This window comes from Rhinatrema bivittatum, chromosome 1 (assembly GCF_901001135.1).
Source record: "Rhinatrema bivittatum chromosome 1, aRhiBiv1.1, whole genome shotgun sequence".
Taxonomy (NCBI): domain Eukaryota; kingdom Metazoa; phylum Chordata; class Amphibia; order Gymnophiona; family Rhinatrematidae; genus Rhinatrema; species Rhinatrema bivittatum.
The window spans coordinates 817,097,864-817,124,406 of NC_042615.1; the positions used below are offsets into that span (position 1 = coordinate 817,097,864).

General features: G+C 48.6%; 1 protein-coding gene across 4 annotated transcripts in view; it reads right to left on the reverse strand.

Annotated features, from left to right (window-relative positions):
- FANCG (FA complementation group G) overlaps positions 1-26,543 on the reverse strand; it is a 158,216-nt gene that overhangs the window by 52,791 nt on the left and 78,882 nt on the right. For all 4 annotated transcript variants that reach the window (XM_029581683.1, XM_029581670.1, XM_029581677.1 and 1 more), the window contains 2 exons: positions 14,488-14,634; positions 5,131-5,291 (listed from right to left, as the gene is read on the reverse strand). In XM_029581683.1, the coding sequence (XP_029437543.1) occupies positions 5,131-5,291; positions 14,488-14,634 (308 nt within the window). The remainder of the gene's footprint in view (positions 1-5,130; positions 5,292-14,487; positions 14,635-26,543) is intronic.

The following is a 26,543-nucleotide window of genomic DNA, read 5'->3' on the forward strand; positions in this document are numbered from 1 at the left end:
GGCGCGCGGGGATTTACTTCTCCCTCCGGGAGGCGTAAATCCCCGGAGAAAGGTAAAGGGGGGGGTGTAGACAGGGCCGGGCGGGTGGGTTAGGTAGAGGAAGGGAGGGGATGGTGAGGGGAGGGCGTTAGAGGATTCCCTCCGAGGCCGCTCCGATTTCGGAGCGGCCTTGGAGGGAACGGGGGTAGGCTGCGCGGCTCGGCGCGCGCCGGCTATACAAAATCAATAGCCTTGCGCGCGCCGATCCAGGTTTTTAGCAGATACGCGCGGCTCCGCACGTATCTACTAAAATCCAGCGTACTTTTGCTTGAGTCTGATGCGCAAGCAAAAGTAGGCCAAATCGCGCTGTTTAAAAATCTACCCCAATGCGTCCTTTGTTCTGGTCAGTTCTATGTGCTCAGCAAGGTTACTGACTTGGCAAACATAAATGAAGTCTATCAGCATTACTAAAAGACAATAAGAACTGTGTGAAAGCTTGCTAGCAGTTTGGCTAATATGTGCAGTTTCTCTATCCTAGCCATAAGCTTTATTGCAGGCAGCAGACCCTTTGTAGAGCGGGTGATTCTGGTATATCGAGTCCTGATGTTAGGAGTTTCAGGTTGGGGTCAGTGTGAGCCCGCCTCCAATCAGGGTGGGGCCTCCTTCATTTGGAGGGTCTGCACCTCCGAAAGGAATGGGACAAAGCTTGGGATCTTGATGATGGAGGCTTCTGGGATACCGGTCTTGACTGACGAAAACGCCGCTGTCCTCGGAATCGGTTCCTTGAAGTCTTGAACGACTGGAAGGTCTTCGGCCGGTCCTCAGGGAGCTTATGCACCTTGTTCTCTCCCAGGGATTTGATGATCTGCTCCAAATCCTCGCCAAACAATAACTTGCCTTTAAATGGAAGAGAACCCAACTAAGACTTGGATGAAGAGTCCGCTGACCAATTCTGGAGCCAGAGCAGGCGCCTAGCCGAGACCACCGACACCATAGAACGGGCCAGAACTCGCAAGAGATCATACAGCGCGCATCTGCTCCATAGGCTATCACCGCCTCCAGGCTTTCCGCTTGTTGAGCTTTCTTCGGAGGGAGCTCCTGAGCACTGTGCAGCTGTTGGACCCATCTCAATCCTGCCCTCTGCATGAGGAAGCTACATACCACCGCCTGGACTCCCAAGGTGGACACCTCAAAGACATGTTTGAGGTACACTTCCAACTTGCGATCTTGAAGGTCTTTTAAAGCTGCGCCGCCCGTTACAGGCATGGTAGTCCTCTTTGTGACTGCCGTCACAGACGCATCCACCTTGGGCACCTTAAGGAGCTCCAGGACCTCCTCCGGGAGAGGATAGAGCTTATCCATAGCTCTTCCGACTCGTAGACTAGCCTCCAGCGAGTCCCATTCCCTGGATAACAACTGGAGAAGCACTGGATGAAGGGGAAATGTTTTCGTCGGCGGACGCAATCCCGCTAATATGGAATCCCCTTTGATAGCTTCTGAACTTGCTCCCGAAGAATCCTGAGGCGCATTAATATCCAGTTCTGAAAGGACATGGAGAATAAGGTGATCCAGCTCCTCTTTCTGAAACAGATGTAAGACCCTGGGATCAACCCCTTCCAACTGTGCGCCTGAAACTGAATTATCTTGATCCGGATCCGGGACCACCGGAGAAGGATTAGGCAAGCCAGAATGGGGGACTACCCGAACCTGGGAAGTCCCCTAAGGAGCCCCTGAAACGCCCTGGGAGCCATACAATCTGCTCACCATAGGGGGAGGAGGGCCAGGAGCCGAGCCGTCCTGCTGATTCATGTGCGCCAAATATGCATTGTGTATGAGGAGTACAAAATCTGTAGAAAAAGCAGGTGGGGGAGGGGGCCCTGAGGGGGGGGCAGCAGGACTAAGCCCCGGGTCTGCCCCACTGGCGGGAGGTCCTCAGGAGTCAAAACAGGGGTGCAGGAAATGAATCTGCGTTTAGGCTGCCATTTGGCTGCATTTCAGCAGCTGCCCCCGAAACCAAGATGGCCGCCGTTCCCGCATTCGGAGTGAACGGGGCCGATCCCCCTGACGGCAGCCGTGCTTGCGACTGCAAGTTCTGCCGATCTGCCGCTCTCGAGGAGCCCTCCCCTCCGGGGAGGCACCGAGAGCAAATCCCTTTGTGGGAGAGCCGCGTCCCGAGCTCCCCGCAGGTGGAGCATCGCGCCGAGCACAGCATAGGGACGAAAAATGGCTGAATGAAGCCGGCGAGAAAACACCCCCCCGAAGCCTGGCAAGAGCAGGTAAGCCTGTTTAACCTCCGCTCCCAACGAGCAAAACAACCACACTGCAAAATAATTACAGGGACCGGGTGAGGAATGCCGCCTCTCAGCCAGTACTGCCCTGAGGCATGAACTTCTCCGGGCAGCCGGTTGCAGCGCAGGGGAAGAGGCTGGACCACCAGCTTACACCCCCGCGAGCCAGGTCACCTCTAACAACCACCTACCTTATACTAAAATACCATACCAGGTGAAAATGCAAGATGTCTCTGTTCTTTCTGGTTTTTTTTATAATAAACAAAAAAGAAAGAAAGGAGAAAAATCTTCCCCCAAACTTTTTTTTTTTAAAAATTGATCCATTCAAAAGAATAAAATTAATGTGGGAGGAAGCAGGAGCAAAGCCTTCCCTAACTTTCCAACCCAAACTCTAAATTTCTTCTAAAAGCGGGAACCGCAGGTTCTGCCTTCCTTCATCTGCTGGAGACAGAAAAATACTGAAGGGACGCAGGGGGTGCAACTTGTTTTTCTCTGTCTCCATCTGCTGGAAGGGAGGCATAACCCATGGTCTGGACTGATCCGGGTAAGTACAGGGAACTCTAAGTTAGAGTCTACATCGAAACAACCCACAAAATATTGTGGAAGATTTTACTCTCTTTTTTGATGGCGGTGCAGTCCCAGCCGCAGCCATTTCTGCATTCAGAATATTTTTGTAATGAAAATGTAGCTGTGGGGGGGGGGGGGGGGGGGGCGTCACAATGCAGAGCGTCACCAGCCAGCAAGGAGAAGGGTTGGCATTTTAAAACAAGGACAAAACTGAATGTCTAACAATCTGCTTTATCAATAATGAAAAAATCAGAGAGGGAACCATGTATCTCCCAAAAACTAAAACAAAATTTTTTTTTTTTAAAACAAGCGCGTTTACTGAAGGGTTGTGTTCGTGTGAAGAAACGATGGCGTCTAAGTATGAATGATTTGAAAGTTAACCCCCTGATGAAGGCATTATTGCTGAAACATGGGCCATGTTGGGTGATTTTTTTGAACACCTGGGAGGATTCTTCTGACTACTTTTGAAGCTAAGTATTTTTGTAGATTTATGTGGGTTATGGATATCGGGTAGGAGATATAAAAGTAACTGACAATATTGACAATAAAGTTAGTTAGTTTTGGATTTCAAACAAAGAAATAAAGAATAAAGAGAAAAAAGAATAAAAGTAATAAAAAAAAATTTTTGTGAGGGAGATGGTAAATGATTACAACTATAGCTCTGGTGGGGCTGATACTGCCTGGGGCCCACTGCAGGCGAGAGACAGTGGATTACAATTAAGGCACATTGACCTGATATTGTCTTTTCGCTAAAAAATTTGTTTTCTCTTTTTTAAAAAAAAATTTTTGTTTTAGTTTTTAGGAGATACATGGTTCTCCCTCTCTGATTTTTATATTAATGATAAATTTTGAGAGGAGTTGCTCTTTTTGCTGATTTTGGATCATATAACAATCTGCTTTACCATACATTCAATTGTGTAATCACATCCTCCTCCTTCCACCCTGGCACATGGATTTCCACTGACCCTGATCATAGCCACACCCCCCTTCCTCCAACCCGGCACATGGAATTACAGTGGCCTCGACCATAGCCACATCCCCCTTTCTCCAACCCGGCACATGGAATTACAGTGGCCTCAACCATAGCCACACCCCCTTCCTCCAACCCAGCACATGGATTTCCAGTGGCCTCGACCATAGCCACATCCCCCTTCCTCCAACCCAGCACATGAATTTCGAGTGGCCTCGACCATAGCCACACCCCCTTCCTCCAACCCAGCACATGGATTTCCAGTTGCCTCGACCATAGCCCCACCCCCTTCCTCCAACCCAGCACATGGATTTCCAGTGGCCTCGACCATAGCCACATCCCCCTTCCTCCAACCCAGCACATGAATTTCGAGTGGCCTCGACCATAGCCACACCCCCTTCCTCCAACCCAGCACATGGATTTCCAGTTGCCTCGACCATAGCCCCACCCCCTTCCTCCAACCCAGCACATGGATTTCCAGTTGCCTCGACCATAGCCCCACCCCCTTCCTCCAACCCAGCACATGGATTTTCCAATGACCCTGTCATAGCCACACACCCTTCTCCAACCCAGCACATGGATTTCCAGTGGCCTCGACTATAGCCACATCCCCCTTCCTCCAACCCAGCACATGGATTTCCAGTGGCCTCGACTATAGCCACATCCCCCTTCCTCCAACCCAGCACATGGATTTCCAATAACCCTGTCATAGCCACACCCCCTTCCTCCAACCCAGCACATGGATTTCCAATGACCCTGTCATAGCCACACCCCCTTCTCCAACCCAGCATATGGATTTCCAGTGGCCTCGACCATAGCCACACCCCCTTCCTCCAACCCAGCACATGGATTTCCAGTTGCCTCAACCATAGCCCCACCCCCTTCCTCCAACCCAGCACATGGATTTCCAGTGGCCTCGACTATAGCCACATCCCCCTTCCTCCAACCCAGCACATGGATTTCCAATGACCCTGTCATAGCCACACCCGCTTCCTCCAACCCGGCACATGGATTTCCAGTGGCCTAGACCATAGCCACATCCCCCTTCCTCCAACCCAGCACATGGATTTCCAATGACCCTGTCATAGCCACACCCCCTTCTCCAACCCAGCACATGGATTTCCAGTGGCCTCGACCATAGCCACACCCCCTTCCTCCAACCCAGCACATGGATTTCCAGTGGCCTCGACCATAGCCACACCCCCTTCCTCCAACCCGGCACATGGAATTACAGTGGCCTCGACCACAGCTATCAGCGCAAGAAAATCCCAGGGTCTACTTGGAAGAAAGAAGCCAAGGAACAGATACTAAGAGGACGTATTCTACCTGCCCATTTGTAGGCACCTCCGTGCTAGCAGGTACTTCACCTCTGATCTGTTTGGAGCAGCGAACACAGAGGTCAGAGCCGGGACTCGGACCATGAGCTCCACCCGAACGAGGAAATGAGGACTGGTGGGAGCTGTACCCTGACTGGAGCTTTCCAAAGCCTGAAGGGTGAAAGACAAAATTCCTAGTCACTTCCTGGAGGCATTGAGTCGCTCCCTCCTATGTTACCACTGTGTCACATCAAAGCACGTCAACATTTCACATTCACAACAGCAACAGTGATGTGGAAAAAAGGCAAATATTTCCATTACTGAGCTCCTATTGCAAACTGTATTACAAAGCACTGTACAAATATTCCCTTAGATTCATTAAGTGGTGATGTTTTATCACAGGAGGGGGGGTCCCACTATCCCGGGGGGGGGGGGTTGCTGCAGATAGTGGGGGGGCCCACCTCCTAAAACACTTTGTGGCTCTATGGCACATTCTTTTGTCTTGTGGCCAAACACCGCAGGGCAAAAGAACGCACCTAGCGGCCCTCTAATGAGATGGTAGTCCTAACCTCCAGGGACTGCCATCGTCTTAAAGAGCTGCTGGCCCAAAAAAGAAAAAAATCGCGGCAAAGAAGGGAGGTTGAGCAGAGGTCAGGGCCCCCAGCCGAGAGCTTAAAAAAAAAAAAAATTAGGGACCTGAGCCCTATAACCCCCTTCCCGCACTTCCCCGAAACCTTACACAGAAGAAGGGGCTCGCACGTTGGGGCCGGTAAGCACCCTCGCACCCAGCCTGGTCAGCGCCATTTTCCAAAATGCGATGTGACTGGGGCAAGGTCCGGGGATCGCCCCCACTCCCAACGCAGGAGCACTTTCTTCAGTGTAAGCTTCCAGGGTGCGGAAGGGGGATGCAGGGCTCAGGATCCTAATTTTTTTTTTTAACTCTTGGTGGGGGGGGGCGCTCTGATTTTATTGATGGGCTTTGGGGATAAAGATAGGGTGGCCCGGGGACCGGGCCTATATTCTTTATTGATGGTTTTTGGTGAGGGGAAGGGAAGGGAATGGAGGAGCCAGGGGATCAGGTCTATATTCTTTATTGATGGCCTTTGGGGGGGAGGGGAGGGGGTGGGGGAGCCCGGGGACCGGGCCTCTATTCTTTATTGATGGCCTTTGGGGGGGGAGGGGAGGGGGGTGGGGGAGGCCGGGGACCGGGCCTATATTCTTTATTGATGGTCTTTTGGGGGGGGGGGGGAGCCAGGGGACCGGGCCTCTATTCTTTATTGATGGTCTTTGGGGGGGAGCCAGGGGACCGGGCCTCTATTCTTTATTGATGGTCTTTTGGGGGGGGGGAAGCCATCGCCATGCAACTATATTTTAACTTTTTTTTATTTGGGGGAGGTGGGGCCACTTAGAGTAGCGGCCCCAGGTTAAGACGAGGATCAGCCCTGACTTCCGCTCAACCTCCCCTTTTTGCCAAGATATTTTTTTTGTTTTGTTTTCTGCTTCTTTAAATGTGAGGTGGAAGCCTCGGGACCCATGTTAGGGTTTCAGGTTTCCTGCCTCACATTTAATGCTTTTCAAAGAGGTGGTGTTATTATATTGCGGTTGACCACCTTCTTGGTCGGCCGGGATAAAATATTTGCATAGGATTACCTATGCATAACCTTCTTTGCATACATTTGCATTATTCGTGCATGCAAATCACATTCAAATAATGTCATTGTAATAGGAGAGTGAGCCTGGGTGGGGAGATGCAAAATATCATGTATATCGCACGATAGAATGTACATTAGAAGACAACCGCGGTTTGATGCATCTCCCTGATAGTGAGATATGAGGTGCCAATAAGACAGTGAATATTTACATGCTAACAGACTGTACACCAGCAAGATGCAGGAGGAAAAATTATGAAAAAGGAGTCTGGACTGATCCGAGTACGTACAGGGAAAGGAAAATTGGTTCTTACCTGCTAATGTTCATTCTTGTAGTATTACAGATCAGTCGAGACTCCTGAGTTTTGCATCCTTCCCAGCAGTTGGAGACAGAGAAAGTTTCACTGACACTGCAGTCCCTCAGTATTGACCTGTACCCAAGCCAGGGTGATAACCATACTAACAAAAACTTTAACAGCAATCTCCCTCAACGAACAGGAGGATGGCAACGCTATACCCACTGGAAACTGTGTCCCAGGAATTAAAGTAAATAAACAGCGTGGAGAAACACTAACAATACTTAAATCTACTGTTGCGGTGTTTAAGAATAAAGATATAATGTAATAGTTTTATGTAAAAAAAAAAATTCTGGATGCACAATATACATGCTTCACGCCAATTTCGCTCCTTGCTATTGTGTGTGTATATTGGCGAAATCGATCTGAAGCGGGATAAAATGGAGCTTAGTAATGGGAAGAGGGAGAAGATGATCACAGATTGAGTAAAATGTGTGACAGTACAGTGGCGTGGAAAATTATTTAAAGAACTATTAGGTTAATGTGAAGAACTTTATAACGCGACAGAAATTAGTGGAACAAAGATAATCAAGTTGAATGGGGAATATTGTTTATTATGTTATTCTCTGCCTTACACACATTGTTAATTGTAAACCGGGTTGATGTGATTCCAGTCATGAAATTCGGTATAATAAAAATAATAAATAAATAAATTAAATAAATAAATAATCACTAATATATCTAGTGTAATTGCTTGACATTTATTTATTTATTTATTTATTTATAGATTCTTATATATCGCGGTACATATAGTTATACATCACCTCGGTCGGTTTACAGTGAAACAAGACATAAGGCTTAGAAGTTCTGAGAATAAATATGTCATTTTTCTTAGCTTGCCTGTAACAAGAAACAAGTCATAAAAGGAAAATTGGTTCTTACCTGCTAATTTTCGTTCCTGTAGTACCACGTATCAGTCCAGACTCCTGGGTTTTGCTTCCCCTCCAAAAGATGGAGATAGAGAAATTTTAACAGACTCTGTCCTACACCCCTGAGGTGCCACCTAGAGTCTATCAGTATTACACTGTACCCAAGCAGAAAGATTAAAGCATAACTTTCACATAAACAAACTCCCCCCGAAGAGCAGAGGGAATGAAAAACTTGCAACTCAATGAACAAAACCATGCCCATACTCTTTCCTGAAAAGGGGGGCATTTGGTAAACTTGCAGGAATATGACTAACTACCGGCCGAGCGGACTCTCCGTTTCCCCATGGGCGGGACTCTGGACTGATCTGTGGTACTATAGCAATGAAAATTAGCAGGTAAGAACCAATTTTCCTTTCCCTGTACATACCCAGATCAGTCCAGACTCCTGGGATATACCAAACCTTCCCTAACCAGGGTGGGACTGAGAGAGTCCCGCTCGGAGTACACTGGCTCTGAAGGAACCGGGTTCAGGGGCCCAGACATCTAGACGATAATGCCTGGCAAAAGTGTGTGTAGATTTCCAAGTAGCTGCCCTACAAATTTCTTGCAGCGACACCTGTTGACATTCCGCCCACGAGGCTGCTTGCGATCGAGTAGAATGAGCTTTAAGAACAACTGGAATCGGATGGTCCTGAACAAGGTAAACCGAAACAATAGCTTTTTTTAGCCAGCGAGCGATAGTGGTCCTTGAAGCTTTATGATCCCTCCTGGGTCCACTCCACAGAACGAACAGATGGTCCGAAAGACAGAAACTGTTCGTGACTTCCAAGTAACGCCACAACGCCCTCTTTACGAACAACTTTCTTAATCCCTAGACTCTGGAGTAGAAGAATCCAGACCCGCGAAAGAAGGGAGCTCCACTAACTGATTCAAATGAAAGGAGGACACCACTTTCGGGAGAAAGGAGGCAACTGTTCTTAAGGAGACTCCTGCTTCAGAAATCTGTAAGAAGGGCTCTCTGCAAGATAAGGCCTGAAGCTCGGAATCACACCTTGCTGAGAAGATAGCCACAAGAAAAACGACCTTCAATGTCAGATCCTTCAGGGTCACTCGTTTCAATGGCTCAAAAGGAGCATTACAAAGGGTGCGGAGAACCAGATTGAGCTTCCATGAAGGACAGGTTTCTGGACAGGAGGACGCAAATGCTTAGCCCCTGTCAGAAAACGAGCCACATCCGGTTGAGATGCTAGTGCAATCCCCTGCACTTTTCCATGAAAATAAACAAGGGCTGCCACTTGAACTCGTAGGGAATTAAATGCCAGCCCATTGGCTAATCCAGCCTGTAAAAAATCCAGAACATCAGAATTGAAGCCCTGGACAACTGACTTCGTGGTCTAGACACCAGGATTCAAACACTCCCCAAACTCTAACGTATGCTATGGAGGTAGATGTTTTACGGGAATGTAAGAGCATGGCAATAACCGCATTCGAGTAACCCTTACTCCTTAATCGCTGCCTTTCAAAAGCCATGCCGCTACACAAAAGCGATCTACCTCTCCAAAACAAATGGGGCCTTGTTGCAGGAGATTCGGAGATGGCCGAAATCTCAGCGGACCGTCAACTGCTAGATTCAGAAGGCTGGCAAATCAAGGATGCCTCAGCCTCTCCGAAGCCACGAGTATCACCTTGCCCGGATGAGCTTTGATGCGGTGCAGAACTTTTCCAAGGCCACGGCGGAAAGACGTACAACAGAACGTCCTTTGGCCAGGGAAGGACTAGAGCATCTATCCCCTCTGCTCCTAGTTCCCGTCGCCGACTGAAAAATCGAGGAGCCTTGGCATTGCGGCACGTCGCCATGAGATCCATGGAGGGCATGGTCCAGCATGTGCACAGAAGACGAAAGGCCTCTTCAGAGAGTTCCCACTCCCCAGGGTCCAACTGGTGGCGGCTGAGAAAATCGGCTTGCACATTGTCCACCCCGGCAACGTGCGAGGCCACAATCTTGTAGAGGTGTTGCTCCGCCCAGTTGATTAAAAGCTGAGCTTCTGCCGCCATTGGACAACTCCTGGTTCCCCCTTGAACGATTGATGTAAGCCACCGTCGTCGCATTGTCAGAGAGTACCCTCACTGATCGTCCCTCTAATAAAGGAAGGAGGGTCTGCAGCGCCAACCAAACTGCTTAGTTTCCAATCGATTGATCGACTAGGAGGATTCCGTTCTTGTCCTTTGGCCTTGCACTGTCGTTCCTTGACAAACCGTTCCCCACTTGGAGAGGCTGGCATCAGTGGTTACCACTATCCAGGAGGGAATTTCCAAATCCACTCCCCATCGTAAATTGTCTGGACACAGCCACCAAAGAAGACTGGACCATGCCGAATTCGTCAGTGGGAGGAGAAGATGAAACTGTTCAGAGAGTGGATTCCACCGGGAGAACAAGGCTGACTGAAGAGGACACATATGCGCAAAGGCCTAAGGCACCAGTTCGAGAGTGGAAGCCATCGAACCAAGGGCCTGCAAATAATCCCAGAGCCTGGGACGAGGCATGGATCACCAGGACTCCACCTGAGAGAGAAGCTTGGACAATCTTTCCTCTGTAAGAAAAACCTTTCCCAAGATCGTGTCGAACCAAGCACCCAAAACTCCAAGGACTGGCAGGGATTCAGGTGACTTTTGTCGGGATTGATCACCCAACCCAACGAGCTCAACATCTGTAGCACCCTCTGCAGTTCTGACTTCGCTCGAATCAGCCAATCGTCCAAGTAGGGGTGTACCAGAATCCCCTCCTTTCGCAGGGCCGCTGCCACAACCACCATCACCTTGGTGAAGACTCTGGGCGCCGTCGCCAGACTGAACGGTAGAACGCAAAATTGAAAATGATGCCCCAGGATCGCAAACCGCAAATATTTCTGATGATCCGGGTGTGTAGGAATGTGCAAGCAAGCTTGTCAGACCCAGAGACGCTAGAAATTCCCCTTTGTGTACAGACGCTATCACCGAGCGAAGAGTTTCCATCCGAAAACGAGGCACCTTTAGAGTCCGATTGACTCTCTTTAAGTCTAGGATGGGAAGGAAGGTGCCCTCCTTCTTGGGCACCACGAAGTAGATGGAGTAGCACCCTCGCCTGAGCTCTCCTGCAAGTACTGAAACTATAGCTCCTAGGTCCTGTAACCGCCGCAGAGCGTCTTGTACCGCCCGGCCTTTTTGGTGGTACCCGCATGGGGAAACCATGTACCACTCGTGGATCAGCCGAGCAAAATCTAATGCGTAACCATGTTCTACCATACTGAGGACCCACTGATCTGAGGTTAAGCTGGTCCACTCTTCTAGAAAAAGGGATAACCTCCCCCCTATTCTTGGGATGGAAGAGTGGACCGGGCTCCATCTCTGGCAAGCCAGCGCCCTCGAAAGGACTGATTCCAAGAAATTTGGAGGCTGGGACCCTGTCGAAAGGACGAACCGGCGGACCGTGAAGAGCGAAACAGGCGATTTTCCCCGAAATCTTGCCCATTGAGGAAAGGATCCTCTCATCCTGGGTCTATCCTCCGGCAACCTATGGCCTTTATTCTCACCGAGAGATTTTATCATGGCCTCCAATTATTGTCCGAAAAGCAGCTTACCCTTGAAGGGTCAGGAACCCAGTTGAGCCTTAGACGAAACATCCACAGCCCAGTGTCTAAGCCAGAAGAGCCTGCGGGCAGACACAGCCGAGACCATAGCCCTGCCAGAAGTCTGTAACAGATCATAAAGCGCGTCAACACTGTAAGCTACCGCCACCTCCAGGCACCCCGCTTGCACTGCCTCATTCGCAGAAAAGGGATGCTGCTTGCAAATCCTGCACCCAGCGGAGACTGGCTCATAGCGCAAAACTGCTGCACATAGCGGCCCGGACCCCTAGGGTGGAAACCTAAAAAATCTTTTTAAGTTGCAACTCCAATTTGCGATCCTGCAAATCCTTCAGGGCAGTAGCTCCTGTTACTGGGATGGTGGTTTTCTTGGTCACTGCCAAGATCGCAGCGTCCACCTTAAGGAGGTCCAGCGCTTCCTCCAGAAGCGGGTATAACTTGTCCATAGCCCGACTTACCTTTAAACCAAGGTTCGGAGTGTCTCACTCCTTAAACAAAAGATCCGTAACCGACATATGAAACGGAAAGGATCGAGCTGGACCCCTGAGCCCCACCATCACCGGATCCAAAGCCCCAAACTTTGAGTCCTCCGAAGGAACCTCAATGCCCAGCTCCTCAAGAATGGCTGGGATAAGTGAACCTAGTTCATCCCTTCTGAACAGGCGGACCACTTTGGGATCATCGCCCTCCACTAGTGCAGCACCCACTGGCTTGGCCAGCTGGAGCTGGAGCTGGTAATCCTGATCCGCATCCGGTCCCTCACCGGGGGCTTGCGGAGGAGACTCCCCTTCATCTGCACCGTCCGTATCTGAACTGTCCACTGGATCGGAAAGGGACCGGAGAGGGCGTTTGGCCTTGGGGGCTTCTATGCCACTGTGTGACTTGATACACTTGTGGAGTGATGAGGCTCCTGACCCAGCCCCCAGCGACACCGGGACCTCACGGGGTACCTTAGTACCCTGGCTCTTTGCTGCTTTCCGTGCTTTGAAGGCTTTATGCAGCAACAAACCAAAATTGGAGGAGAACGAGGAGTCTTTCCCCTGTTCCTCTTCTCAGGAAGAGATCTGAGCTGCCTGCAAGTCGTGTCCCCCCCAGAGGCAGCAGGCCGCGGCGAAAGAGGTGGCAGGGAGCTCCCCTCCCCCAGAGTAGCCTTCTCCTGCTCCCTGAACGTTCGCAGTAAGGCTTCAGTACCTGCGCTGAGGAGAAAAGGGTCCTGAGGCTGCCGCAGCAATTCTGCCCTCCCATGGTCCCTGCATGATCTAGAGCTGCTGCGATGCAATTTCGCCGGATTCGGCTTCCCCAAAGAGCCTTCCCCTCCTGACAAGCACCCGGTACAAACTCCGGCCTGCAGGCCACACCATGCGTCATGATGCCTGAGTTAAATTAGGATCGGGGCCTGAAAAAAGAACCAGCACGACCAAGATAAATCCCTGGGAGCTCGTAGGAACTGAAAAGGACGGCAAAAACAGCGTTGGAAGGAAGGAGGGCAGAAAGAAACCACTAGGCAAGCTCACCTCAGCGTTGTTTTTTCCTGTGTGCAGATCTTCAGAGGGTGAGTGAACCGGACTCCCCAGTATCACCCTCAACCGTGGGCAGTTACAGGGCTTCCAACCCTCTGCTCCAGAGCCTCTGCTACCAGGGGGGATGGTCCCACCAGGACCTAGCAACCCCCTGGGAGGCTTAGAGATATCTTCTCACTAGTTTTTTTTTACTAAATCCTTGTCTTTTTAAGATTCCCGAAGGAATGAATACCAACAAACTAAAAACCTAACACCAAACCCAGACTAAAGGTTTTGCACTTCCACCATCTGCTGGAGACAGAGAAATACTGACAGACTCTAGATGGCACCTCAGGTGTATAGGACGGAGTCCGTTAAAACTTCTCTGTCTCCATCTCCTGGAGGGGAGGCAAAATCCAGAAGTCTGGACTGATCCGGGTATGTACAGGGAAATCATATATATTGTTTTCAAGCAATGTCAGCGAGGCTTTCTCCGTCTCCATCTGCTGGCAGGGATGAATAAACCCAGGAGTCTGGACTGATCCGGGTACGTACAGGGAACTGTGGCTGATATGATTAGACAGACTGTTAAAGCCTCAATAAATGACAAGAACATATGGGAATAGCCCAAAGAAGAAACTGGGACATTGGTCTTTTATGCTAATATGCTTCTCCCAGTTCTTGCTCCCCCTGTTTATTGTAACTTTCTTGCTTCTTGTCACCTGTTAAATGTTCTAGGTTATCACCCCCCTTGTTACTTGTAAACCGGCATGATGTGATTCTATCATGAATGCCGGTATAAAAAAAAGCTTTAAATAAATAAATAAATAATATTCTTGACCTAAGTCAAGACAGACTGGTTAGATTCAGAGAAAAAGCTTGTCAGACATTACAGCTGGTTAATGAAGTGACTGATGACCTCTTCCTGAATCTCTAACACTGTGTTTCCGATTTTACAACATATATGATTCACACTGGAAACTATAAGGGGAAGTATCTTTGAATATATTCTTAATGCCAAATCCAATCTTGTATGCTTTCATTGCTTATTCTCAGAATTATAAGTAAAACTTCTATACTTATAGATAAGTGTGTTGTGTATTCTATGACATAACCACCACCAATCAGCCTATCCACTACAAGTGGACAGATATAAATAGGCAGACTGGATGGACTGTGTGGTCTGTGTCTGCCGACATCATTTCTATTTCTACAGTGGATGTGAGAATATGAGAGAATGGAAAGGGTGAGTTACCCCAAACTGCTAGCTGTGAGATTCTAAAAATGCAAACCCAGAGTCCCTGTACCTGGCTCAGCAGACATAGCATACATTCACTGAGGTGCCCCTTGAAATAAAGAGCTGATCCTCACCTCATGAAGCAGGCCGAGAGCCTCCAGCTCAGCATCTGCTTTCCCCATGCGATGGAGGAGCACTGAAGACTGGTACAGAGCAGGGAGGCACTGGAAATCCATCTGTAGGGCTTGCTTCCAGTACTGAAGAGCCATCTGAGGCTTATCCTGTCAGAGCAGATTTGGAGAAGAAACAAAGAGAGGAATAGATATCCTTCAAAATGAAGTAAAGCTGCTTACCTGTAACAGGTATTCTTCGAGGACAGCAGGATGACAGTCCTCACACATGGAAGACATCATCAAATGGAGCCCTGATGTGGGAAAACTTATGTCAAAGTTTCTAGAACTTTAACTAGGCAAACCGAGTATGCCCAGCATGCCCTATACCACGCATTCACGCAGAGTCCATCTTCAGTCTCGTAACATAGAATTACGATTAAAAATAAAAAATAGGAGAAACCCATCTCCGCAGGGTGGCAGGCAGGTTTTATGAGGACTAACATCCTGCCGTCCTCAGAGAACACCTGTTACAGGTAAGCAACTCTGCTTTCTCCGAGGACAAGCAAGATGATAGTCCTCACACATGGGTGAATATCTAGCTATATACAGCTCCCCAACACAAAAACGGACCAACAAACACTTAACCAGGTGCTGACAGGCACAACAACATTGGTGCTTTTGGTAACAGAGGGGGAGACAGCCTGAACCCAAACAATTGGCCCTAGTTTGGGAGAGTTGGGTTCTGAAGGACAGACTGGCCAAATCTACTTTCTCGTCGGCCATCCCTATTCAGACATGAATGGATGGAGAGAACGTCACGTTGCAGTCTTGCAGATCTCCTCCATGGGAACTGCCCACAAGTGGGGCCACAGATGCTGCCATGGCTCTGACAGAATGAGCCTTGACATGACCCCCAAGATGCAGTCCATGTTGGGGATAACAGAAGGTTCGCCTTGGTGCGAATGGGGCCTGGAAAAGAATATTGGCAGGACGATTGACTGGTTAAGATGGAAATCTGTCAACACCTCAGGCAGGAACTTAGGGTGCGTAGGCAACACTATCCTGTCGTGATAAAACTTAATGTAAGGAAGATAAGTCACTAAAGCCTGGAGCACACTTACCCTGTGCGCTGAAGTGACCGCCACCAAAAATATGACTTTTCAGGTCAGGGACTTCAGGTCACAGATACACAACGGCTCAAAAGGATCTTTCATCAGCTGAGCTAACACCAAATTGAGGTCCCAAGACACAGCAGGAGGCCTTAGGGGAGGCTTCAACTGAAGCAGGCCCTACATGAAACGTACAACTATAGGCTGTACAGAGATCGGGGTTCCATCTATACCATGGTGATATGCACCAATTGCACTCAGATGAACTCTAACGGAGCTGTTTTTCAAGCCAGCCTCTGATAGGTATAGAAGGTAATCAAGCAGTTTTTGTGTGGGGCAGGAGAACAGATTTAGGGCCTTCTGCTCACACCACACAGAAAATCTCCTTCATGTTAGTCCATAGGACTTTCTAGTGGAAAGCTTTCTAGAAGCCACCAGGTCCCGAGACAAGCAGCTGCAAAATCAACCTCTCAACATCCAGGCCTTGAGCAACAGGGCCTAGAGGTTGGGATGCCGCAGCCTACCCTGATCTTGCGTGATGAGATCTGGGGAAGCCTCCAGACTGATTAGTTTCCGGATGGACAACTCCCACAGGACTGGAAACCAGACCTGTCTCGGCCAATGAGGGATTATGAGGATCAAAGACCCTCCGTCCTCGTGAATCTTCAAGAGAATCTTCACCACTAATGGAATTGGAGGATATGCATATAGAAGACCCTTGTCCCAATGACGGGCAAGGACATCTTATGCTGGTTTGCCGTCTGACCTGTACAGAGAGTAAAACTGAGGAACCTTCCTGTTGCAAGGGAACACGAACAGATCTACGTCTGGGCTCCCCCAAAGGCAGAATATCCGATTCGCTATCCCCTGGTTCCAGGGACCATTTGTGGGGTTTGAAGGCTCGACTCAGTTATCCTGCTACCATGTTCTCCATCCTGGCCAGTACATGGCCCTGAGCACTATCCTGAGGGACAGGGCCCACTACGAGATTTGGACTGCTTCATGACACAGGAGGTATGATCCCGTGCCTCCCTCTTTGTTGACATACCACATAGATAATTGGTTGTCGGTCTGGATCAGGACAACTTTGTTGGACAGCCAATCTCTGCAAGCCCATAGCGTATACCTGATCACCCGAATAGATTCAACTGGTACCCTTGGCAGACGATGGATAGAACCCACTGGTCTGAAGTTACACTGGGCCATTGGTTCGCAAAGAACTGCAGCCTGCCCCCGACTGAAGGGTCCATTGTCCCTGATACAGGCAACTAGCTTACGCTCCCTACAGCCCAGTCAACCCCCCCCCCCCCCCCCAGAATTGACTGAAGAGTTGGCTGGGGTTTGGGAGCTCTCTGCTGCCTGGTTCGGCCATGGGAGCCTAGATGGTGTCGAGGGGAGCGAGGAGGTGGAAGATAGTACTTCCTCGGCGAAAGAAAGACTTCCTTGGCCCTGGTCTCGACTGCCTCCTGGATGAGGAGAATGGGCCTGGAGTATTGGCAGAGAATTGTTGGAGGGTCTCTTGGTGGTCCTGAAGTGTGGCCACAGTATCCCTTCCCCTATCTCCAAAGAAGCTCTCTCCAGTACATGGAACATCAACGAGTCAATCCTGTACCTCTGGTAGGAGATCCAAAGCCCGTAAATATGCCATTCTGCGGGCGCCGATTCCCATTGCAGAAACTCTCAATGCCATTTCGAAAACTTTGTAGATTGCACGGACCTTGCGTTTTCTGCACCCCAGACCCTTATGCATCAGTGACATGAGGGTGTCTTGCTGCAGTTGGGGCAGCTGCTCAGCCACCTCCTGCACCTGCTTCCAGATGTCCGGCGAGTACCTGCTCATGTAGAGCTGGTAGGCAGCGATGCAGGCAATAAACATGGTGCCTTGGAACACCTTCCTCCCAAAAGCGTTCATCATTCTGTGGTCCTTTGCTGGGGGCGCCGAGGAATGGGTCCGAGAGTGCTTGGCCCTCATAAGTGGATTCGACCACCACTGGCTGGTGAGGCAGCTGACGCTTATCAAATCTGGCAGCCTTTTGGATGAGATAGACCTGTTTGCCTTCTTGCTAATGGGAGGCACTGGGGGGGGGGGGTGTGTTCCCATATCCTCACCAGCAACACCTTAAGGATCTTGTGTACCGGGACTGCCACAATTTCCTTAGGAAGCTCCACGAACTGGAGGATCTCAAGCATTTGCCTGGCATCCTCCTCTGTGAAAAATTGAAATGAGATGGCCTCAGCCATCAACCTTATAAACTTTGTGAAGGTCAAGTTCTCAGGTGGGGACTTCTTCATTCATCTGGAGGAGAAGGGTCTGATGGGAGACCATCAGAGTCCTCCTCACTCGAATCATACCCCATAGGGGTATGCTACAAGGGATGTGGCCCTAGTTGCTTGGCCTTCATCCAGAGATGCAGGCATCAGTAGAAATGGACTACAGGCCTTGGAGTCTCTGTCAGCCTCAGTGGAGCTTCCTTCTCGTAGGAACCGGCAATGACTACCGTATCAGTAGGGGGAAGCCTTGGTGCCCTACCAAGCACTGATGTTGTCCCGGGAACTGGTGCCAGTGGGGTTGGTAACACGCCGATGAGCACATTGAGCTTCTCCAGAAGCAGTACGAGGATGGACGGCACTGGGTCTGGTGCCATCGGTGCCACAGGACTGAAGCCCTGCAGCGCCTGCTCCACCACCAGCTACACTCGGCGCTCCAGGTCTTCCTCAAAAGTTGCCGATGCCAACACTGACTGGGAGGCAGGAGGGGTGGCCAGATTTTCTTCAGATCTGCAAGGCAGATTGGCAACTGGCACTAGGACCGGTGAAGACCGTCACGAACCCCTGGCACAAATAGAAGATGGGCTCTCCTCGCCAAGGGGTCACTTCAGGAGCGTTGCTGCAAAAGCCGGTGCATCCCTGCACCCAACTCCATGCACTGACGGGGACCAGTGACGATGCTTTTTAGGCTTCCCTCAATGCTCGGCCTGGTCTTTCTCCAGTGCTGAGGTCGAAGACAACGAACCCTTGGTCCGGAGATTGACAACAGTTGGTCTCTGGTGCCCCTATCTGCCGGCGGCATTAATGGAACCGACAGTCCCACTGATGATGGTGTGGTGGCCATGGGTGCGACTCCAAGGTCCCTCTGTGCCAATGTCTTGGACTTCCTCGACCTGAAGAGCTAATCTATCTTGTCAAGTCAAAGTTGATGTCCCTTCGGGGTTATCTGGGTGCATAACCGGCATCTCCAGACTTCATGCGATGTCCCTAGGCAGAGGATACAATCCTCATGAGGATCAGTGATAAACATGGTCCTTTGGCACCGGGGGCATCAGTAAAAATCATGACGGGGCAAAAGAAAAGGGCCACAAAGTCGAAAGCAATGGCGGAGGGTGTCGAAGGCCGGAGGGAACAGAGACACTGCCACTAACCGGGGGAATCAACCATGAAAAAAAACTTACCCAAAATACTTACAATCCTGACTAGATACAGTATGAGAAGGCACTGAGAGGGACCCGGCAATGGGTTGAAGGAAAAAAATGTGAAAATATGAAGAGCGAAAAAGTTTTCCACAAGGCTAAAAACAGCCAAAGTGAGCTCAATGACACCATGAGGCTTACAACTCCATGGAAAAGAAGAGGCGTGGTATAGGGCATGCTCAAGGTACCTAGTCAAAGTTCTAGAAACTTCAACATACGTTTTCTGCGTCGGGGCTCCATCTGATGATGTCATCCATGTGCGAGGACTACCATCCTGCTTGTCCTCAGAGAATTATGTATATTTAGTCTCATCCCTACTTCTGCAGTCAGGATTCCCTGCCTTAGCAGGCAAGATAATTAGGCAATCACAGGGCTACATGTTATCTGTGATTTTTATAGAAATCCATGCATCCAAGACTAAAGAGAGCCAAGAAAAATCCAGTGAAGGCATGAAATATATTTTGAGAGGTCGGCTTCTTGTACTGGCTGGGCATCCCATAGGTGACCTCTGCTGGCAGGAGAGAGCATTGCCAAGGACAGCCTCAGAGAAGCCCTGTACCAACAAATGGGCCGATACAGTACAGTGCGCTCCGACGTCACTGTTAGCTGGCATTTGGACGCGCGTTTTGGACGCTCTAGCTTTACCCCTTATTCAGTAAGGGGTAATAGCGCGTCCAAATCGCGCGTCCAACCCCCCCGAACCTAATAGCACCCGCAACATGCAAATGCATGTTGATGGCCCTATTAGGTATTCCCGCGCGATTCAGAAAGGTAGGTGCGATTCAGAAAGGTAGGCGCTAATTTCTCCTGGCACCGGGAAAGTGCACAGAAAAGCAGTAAAAACTGCTTTTCTGTGCACCCTCCAACTTAATATCATAGCGATATTAAGTCGGAGGTCCAGAAAGTTTGAAAAAGTTAAAAAAAAATTTAAAATGGGCCCGTGGCTGGCAGGTCAAAAACCGGAGGCTCAATTTTGCCGGCGTCCGGTTTCCGAACCCGTGGCTGTCAGCGGGCTCGAGAACCGACGCCGGCAAAATTGAGCGTCAGCTGTCAAACCCACTGACAGCCGCTGCTTCCGTCAAAAAAGAGGCGCTAGGGACGCGGTAGTGTCCCTAGCGCCCCTTTTTACCGCCGGGCCTAATTTAAATAAATTAAAATACTGTATCGTGCACACAGGAGAGTGGCCTGTGCTCGCCCGCTCTCCCGCGATTTTACTGTATCGGCCCGATAGTAAACTGGACTCATCTTGCAGGTAGGCAGGCAGGGGAAAGGAAACATATTAGAATGGGTGATAAAACGCAAGCCACTCTAGGAGTGCAGCAAAAGGTCAAGCTACCTTTGTATAAAGCCTGTCACTCTCACCAAAAGAAACCTTTACTGGAGACATTTAACACCATACTATACAGTGGCTTACAAAAGTATTCACCCCTCTAAGAAGTCATCAGATTTGTGTGGCTTACAGATGACACTTACACAGATTGTTCCAGACGATATGTTTATTGAAAACCAGTACGCTCTTAAAGTAAATTTTCAAAGACACAATTCAATATTTCTCTTCATTTTTTGTAAAATAAAATTATAACCTGAAAATTGCTGCTTGTATCAGTATTCAACCCTGTGCTGTGGAAGCTCCAAGTGTATACAGATGATTGATATTGCCCTAACAATCGGCCTCTACCTGTGAATCATTAAAAAAGGTCAGCTTTTCTGGACAAAAGACCAACTAATTCCAGTACCATTGGTCAGACTGTGAATCTGAAGGAAAGCTGTGAAAATGAAGATCAAAGAAAATTCTAAAGAAATTAAAGATAAAGTTATAGACATGCACAGGATAGGAATAGGCTACAAAATAATATCCAAGGGCTTGGATATCCCAGTGGGCACCGTTGGGTCAATTGTGAGGAAATGAAAGCTGCATCATTCCACCCAGATACTGCCTAGACAAAACTTGCATCAGAGCAAGAAGGAAACTTGTGAGGGAAACCACAGAGAGACCAACAATCACTTTGACAGAGCTACAGAGTTCAGTGGCTGAGACTGGAGTGGAGGTGCACCAGTCAACCATATCAAGAGCTCTGCATACAACTGGCCTGCATGGGAGGGTGGCTAAAAGGAAGCCATTACTGAAGAAAAGCCACATCAAAGCACGTCTGGAGTTTGCCAGAAAGCATCAGAGTGAACCAGCTAAAATGTGGGATAAAGTTTTGTGGTCAGATGAGACAGAAACTGAGCTTTTTGGTCATAATTCAAAATGCTATGTGTGGCGCAAACCTAACACTGCCCATTCCTCAGCGAACACCATCCCAACAGTAAAGTATGGGGGTGGCAGCAACATGCTGCGAGGATGCTTTTCCTCAACAGGGACTGGGCATCTTGTTAAAACTGAAGGACGGACGGATGGTGCAACATACAGGGAGATACTGCAAGACAATCTGCTTCGTTCTGCTAAAAAACTAAACCTTGGGAGAAAGTTCACCTTTCAGCAGGACAATGACCCCAAGCACAAGGCCAAAGCAACACAGGAGTGGCAGAACCACAAAAAGGCGAATGTTCTACAATGGCCAAGTCAACGTCCAAATCTCAATCCAATTGAGAATCTGTGGCAGTATTTGAAAGTTGCAGTCCATAAGCATCATCCAACCATCCTGAACAACCTGGGGGTAAATCTGCCAGGAAGAATGGGGGAAAACAAATCCCTCCCAAACAGTGCGCAAAGCTGGTAGAAACCTACCCCAGCAGATTCAAAGCTGTTAATGCAGCAAAATGGGGGTCTATCAAGTACTAGTCTGAAGGGATTGAATACTTATGCAAGCAGCATTTTTTTCAGTTTTTAATTTTATTTTACAAAAATGCAGAGAAATAATGAATTGTGACTTTGAAAGTTTACTTTAAGAGCATATTGGTTTGCAATACACACATTGTCTGGAACAATCTGCGCAAGTGCCATTTATAATCCACACAAATCTGCTGACTTTTTTTTAGGAGGTTGAATAATTTTGCATGTCACTGCATGTACCAATTTTACAAGCAGAGATGCTTACCTGTAACAGGTATGCTCCAAGGACAGCAGGATGTCATTCCTGCTGTCCTCAGACATATGGATAGCATCACCTTATGGAGCCCGGCCCAAAACTTTGACTATGCCTCACTGGACATGCCCAGCATGCCCCTATACCATGTGTCCATGTGGGGGCCTCTTCAATCTTGATTCTTAGCATTATAAGGAAAAATCAGTTCCAAGGGGCGGTGGGTGGGTTTCATGAGGATGGGCATCCTGTTATAGGTAATGGTCCTTTCTTCAAGGACAAGCAAGATGGCATTCCTCACAAGTAGGAAATCCCTGGCTACAGACTGCCCTGAAGGAAAACAGGGAACACAACAACAGTGCCAATAGGCACAACAAACTATTTTTATAGCAACAAGTCTTTCTTACCATTTTATAAAATTCATCCTATGAGGGGCAAAAACAGCAGCTCTTAGGAGGAAATGGAGTTCCGCAGGACAAACATGGCAAATCTACCTTCGTGTCAGGCATCCCTTTCCAAACAGTAGTGAGATGTGCATATGTGGAGAGACCTCCATATTGCAGTCTTGCAGATCTCCACAGATGCTACCATGGCCCAGACAGAGTGAGCCTTGACATAGCCCACCAGATTCAGTCCCATCAGGGCATAACAGGAGGAGATGCAATACGCTAGCCAATTAGATAACGTCTGTTTAGTTTGTTGATATCAAAAGAAGCGAAAAGCTGGGTGGACTTTCCATGGGCTTCAGCCTGCTCCAGGAAGAAGGCCAAGGCTCTCATGTAGTCCAAACTGTGCAGTGCTTGTTCATGTGGCCTGGGAATAAATGCTGGAATGATGTCTGACTTGTTAAGATGGGATTCCAACATCACCGAAGATAAGAATTTAGGATGGGTAAGCAGAACCATCCAATCATGATGAAATTTGGTATAAGGTGGATAAGACACTAGAGCATGGAGCTCACTGACCCTGCATGCCGAAGTCATTGCCACCAAAAATATGACCTTCCAAGTCAAGTACTTCAGGTCACAGGAGGGCAGTGGCTCAAAGGAAGTTTTCATCAGCTGGGACAGAACTGAAATGAGATCCCAAGACACTACTGGAGGCTTGATGGGAAGTTTCAAATGAAGCAGGCCCCACATAAATCAGACAACCAAAGGCTGTACAGAAATGGGTATACTTCTACATGCTGGTGATATGCGCCAATTGCACTGGGGTGAACTCTTACTGAGCTAGTCTTGAGACCTGACTTGTTAAAATATAGAAGTTAATCATGCAGTTTTTGTGTAGAGCAGGAGAAAAGATCTAGAACCTTTTTCTCACACCACAAGGCAAACCTCCTCCATTTCAGCCCATAGGACTTAAGAACATAAGAAATTGCCATGCTGGGTCAGACCACAGGTCCATCAAGCCCAGCATCCTGTTTCCAATAGAGGCCAAACCAGTCCACAAGAACCTGGCAAGTACCCAAACACCAAGAAGATCCCATGCTACTGATAAAAGTAATAGCAGAGGCCATTCCCTAAGTCAACTTGATTAGTAGCAGTTAATGGACTTCTCCTCCAAGAACTTATCCAAGCCTTTTTTTAAACCCAACTACACTAACTGCACTAACCACAGCCTCTGGCAACAAATTCCAGAGCTTAATTGTGCGTTGAGTGAAAAAGAATTTTCTCCAATTAGTCTTACTTGCTAACTTCATGGAGTACCCCCTAGTCCTTCTATTATCTGAAAGTGTAAATAACCGATTCACATCTACTCGTTCAAGTCCTCTTTTGATTTTAAAGACCTCTATCACATCCCCCCTCAGCCATCTCTTCTCCAAGCTGAACATACCTAACCTCTTCAGCCTTTCCTAGTGGGATCCTTTCTTGAAGCTAAAAGATCGCGAGACATCCCTTGACAGATCAAGAGGTTGCAAGTTCAGCCTTTCAACATCCAGGCAGTCAGAGTCAGGGACCTGATGTTGTGATGATGCAGCCTGCCTTGATCCTGCATGATGAGGTCTGGGGAATTCCCCTGACTGACTGGCTCCCTGATGGGTCATCTCCTGAGGAATGGGAACCAAATATGCCTCGATGAAAAGGGAGCTATGAGAATCATGGTACCTAGTCTTCTTTCAGCTTCAATAGAGTCTTCAGAATTAGCAGTATTGAAAGATACGTGTACAGCAGGCCTTTGCCTCAATCCAGGGTAAAGGCATCTGAGGCTAGTTTGCTCTATGCCCTTTTCTTGGAAGAGCAGAACCTTCCAGTTCTGAGGTGACAAAAACAGATCCACCGTGGGTGTGTCCCACTCGTGGAATATCTGAAAATTCATGTGGTTCCAGGATGTGATGCAACTTATCCACCAAGACATTCTCCACACCTGCCACATACATGGCCCTGAGAACCATTCCTTGGGAGATGGCCCAGAACCACAACTGAACAGTCTCTTGATACAGGAGAAACAATCCCATACCTCCCCCCTGCTTGATCTAGGACACTGCAACTTGGTTATCTGTTTGGACCAGGAGTACTTTATTGGCTAACCAATCTCTGAAAGCCCTTAGTGCATACTGAATTGCCTGCAGCTCCAGGAAGTTAATCTGATGAAGCTTTTCCTGAGCAGTTTACAGTCTGCTCCACTGAAGATGGAGGTCAGTGGCTGAACCTTGACAGGTCAGGTAATCTGGAGCTGTTGCCTTTGCCTAGGGTAGCCACTGTTCCCCGCGGGCTGAGCCCTTGGGTGCAGGTAGCCAGCAAGACTTCCAGGTGAGTACAGGAATTGGTAAGGAATGAAGACCAGGACTGGAGGAAGGGCCAGAAACCTGGAGAGTAACCAACTGCAGCAGAAAATAGGATACACAGGAACAGCAGACAAACCAATAGCACTTCTGCAGGACAGATGCCATGTGAGCTGTTGGACCAGCAAAAATGAGGCAGGCTAGAGCTCCAATACAGCTTACTATTTGGGCCACGCCAAATACTGATCCAATAGGGAGCCTCCAGAGGCGGGGTTTCCCTAACTTAACTTTGCTTGATATTCACTAGATGATTCTCACTGATTTAGAGTCCCCGTGGCTCCACTACAATGTCCCCTAGTCTCAACACCCAGGGCTGCAGGTTTGATCCCTGCTGTCCTTGACAAACAGGCCCTATACATTTGCTCCTCAACTCAGGTTGGACACATCCATGAGGAGGACAATTGAGAAATCTGAAAGGGTATTGTCTCATCACCAGGACAGAGAGTCCCTCAGCAGTTACATGATATGGATGCTGTTTCACAGATCTTGAGTGGCTTACAATCACTGTGATCTTAGGGTCCATTGTGCTCTCCTCATGTGGAGATGTGCCAAGGGAGTGTCATGTACAGGTGATGCCATAAGGTTCAATATATCCCATGCTAATTCATTTGGATCCTTTCAACTGTGGAGATCAAGGAGATCACCTTCTGCTGTGGAAGGAAGGCTTTCACCTGAATCATGTCTAGCAGAGCTCCAATAAACTCCAGTTGAAATGACAAACTCATGTGAGATGTAGTACATCCAACACCCAGATGATTTTGCGCATTGATTCTGTGGCACCAGCCAATCATAGAAACATTAACATAGAAATGACGACAGAAAAGGACCAACAGTCCATCCAGTCTGCTCAGCAAGCTTATGGTATTTTCTGCTGCACCATACAAGTCACTCCCATACACTGATCAATTTCCCAGACTGTCAGAGTAAGGGCCCTTGTTATTTGCTGTTTGATCCAATTCCCTGTTACCTCTTGCTGTTAAAACAGAGCACAATGCTAGAGTTGCATCAAGAGTTACATGCTTATGGTTAAGGGTAGTAACAGCCGCATCAGCAAGTTACCTCTATGCTTATTTGTTTTCCCAGACCTCAAAATTTGCTGTCTAAATCGAATTCCCCTTTTCTTCTTTTCCCCCGTCCTTGAAGGAGAGAGCAATGATGGAGTTGCATCAACAGTATGAAGGTTTATTGGTTATGGTAGTACCCGCCACACAGCAAGTTACCCCCATGCAATCATTTCTTCATTTCCATCCTCTAGCTTTAGGGATCCAAGGTGTTTATCCCATGCTCCTTTGAAATATTTCACTGTTTTTGTCTTCACCACTTCCTCCGGAAGGGCATTCTAGGCATCCACCACCCTCTCCGTGAAGTAATATTTCCTGACGTTGGTTCTGAGTCATCCTCCCTGGAGTTTCATTTCATGACCTCTCATTCTACTAATTTCTTTCCAACGGAAAAGGTTTGTTGTTGATTGTGCATCATTAAAACCTTTCAGGTATCTGAAGGTCTGTATCATATCTTCCCTGCTCCTCGTCTCCTCCGGTGTATACATATTTAGGTCCTTCAGCCTCTCCTCAAAAGTCAATTGATGGAGATCACCCATCATTTTGGCCACCCTTCTCTGGACTGCCTCCATTCTGTCTCTGTCCCTTTTAAGATACAGTCTTTGGAACTGAACACAGTACTCCAGGTGAGG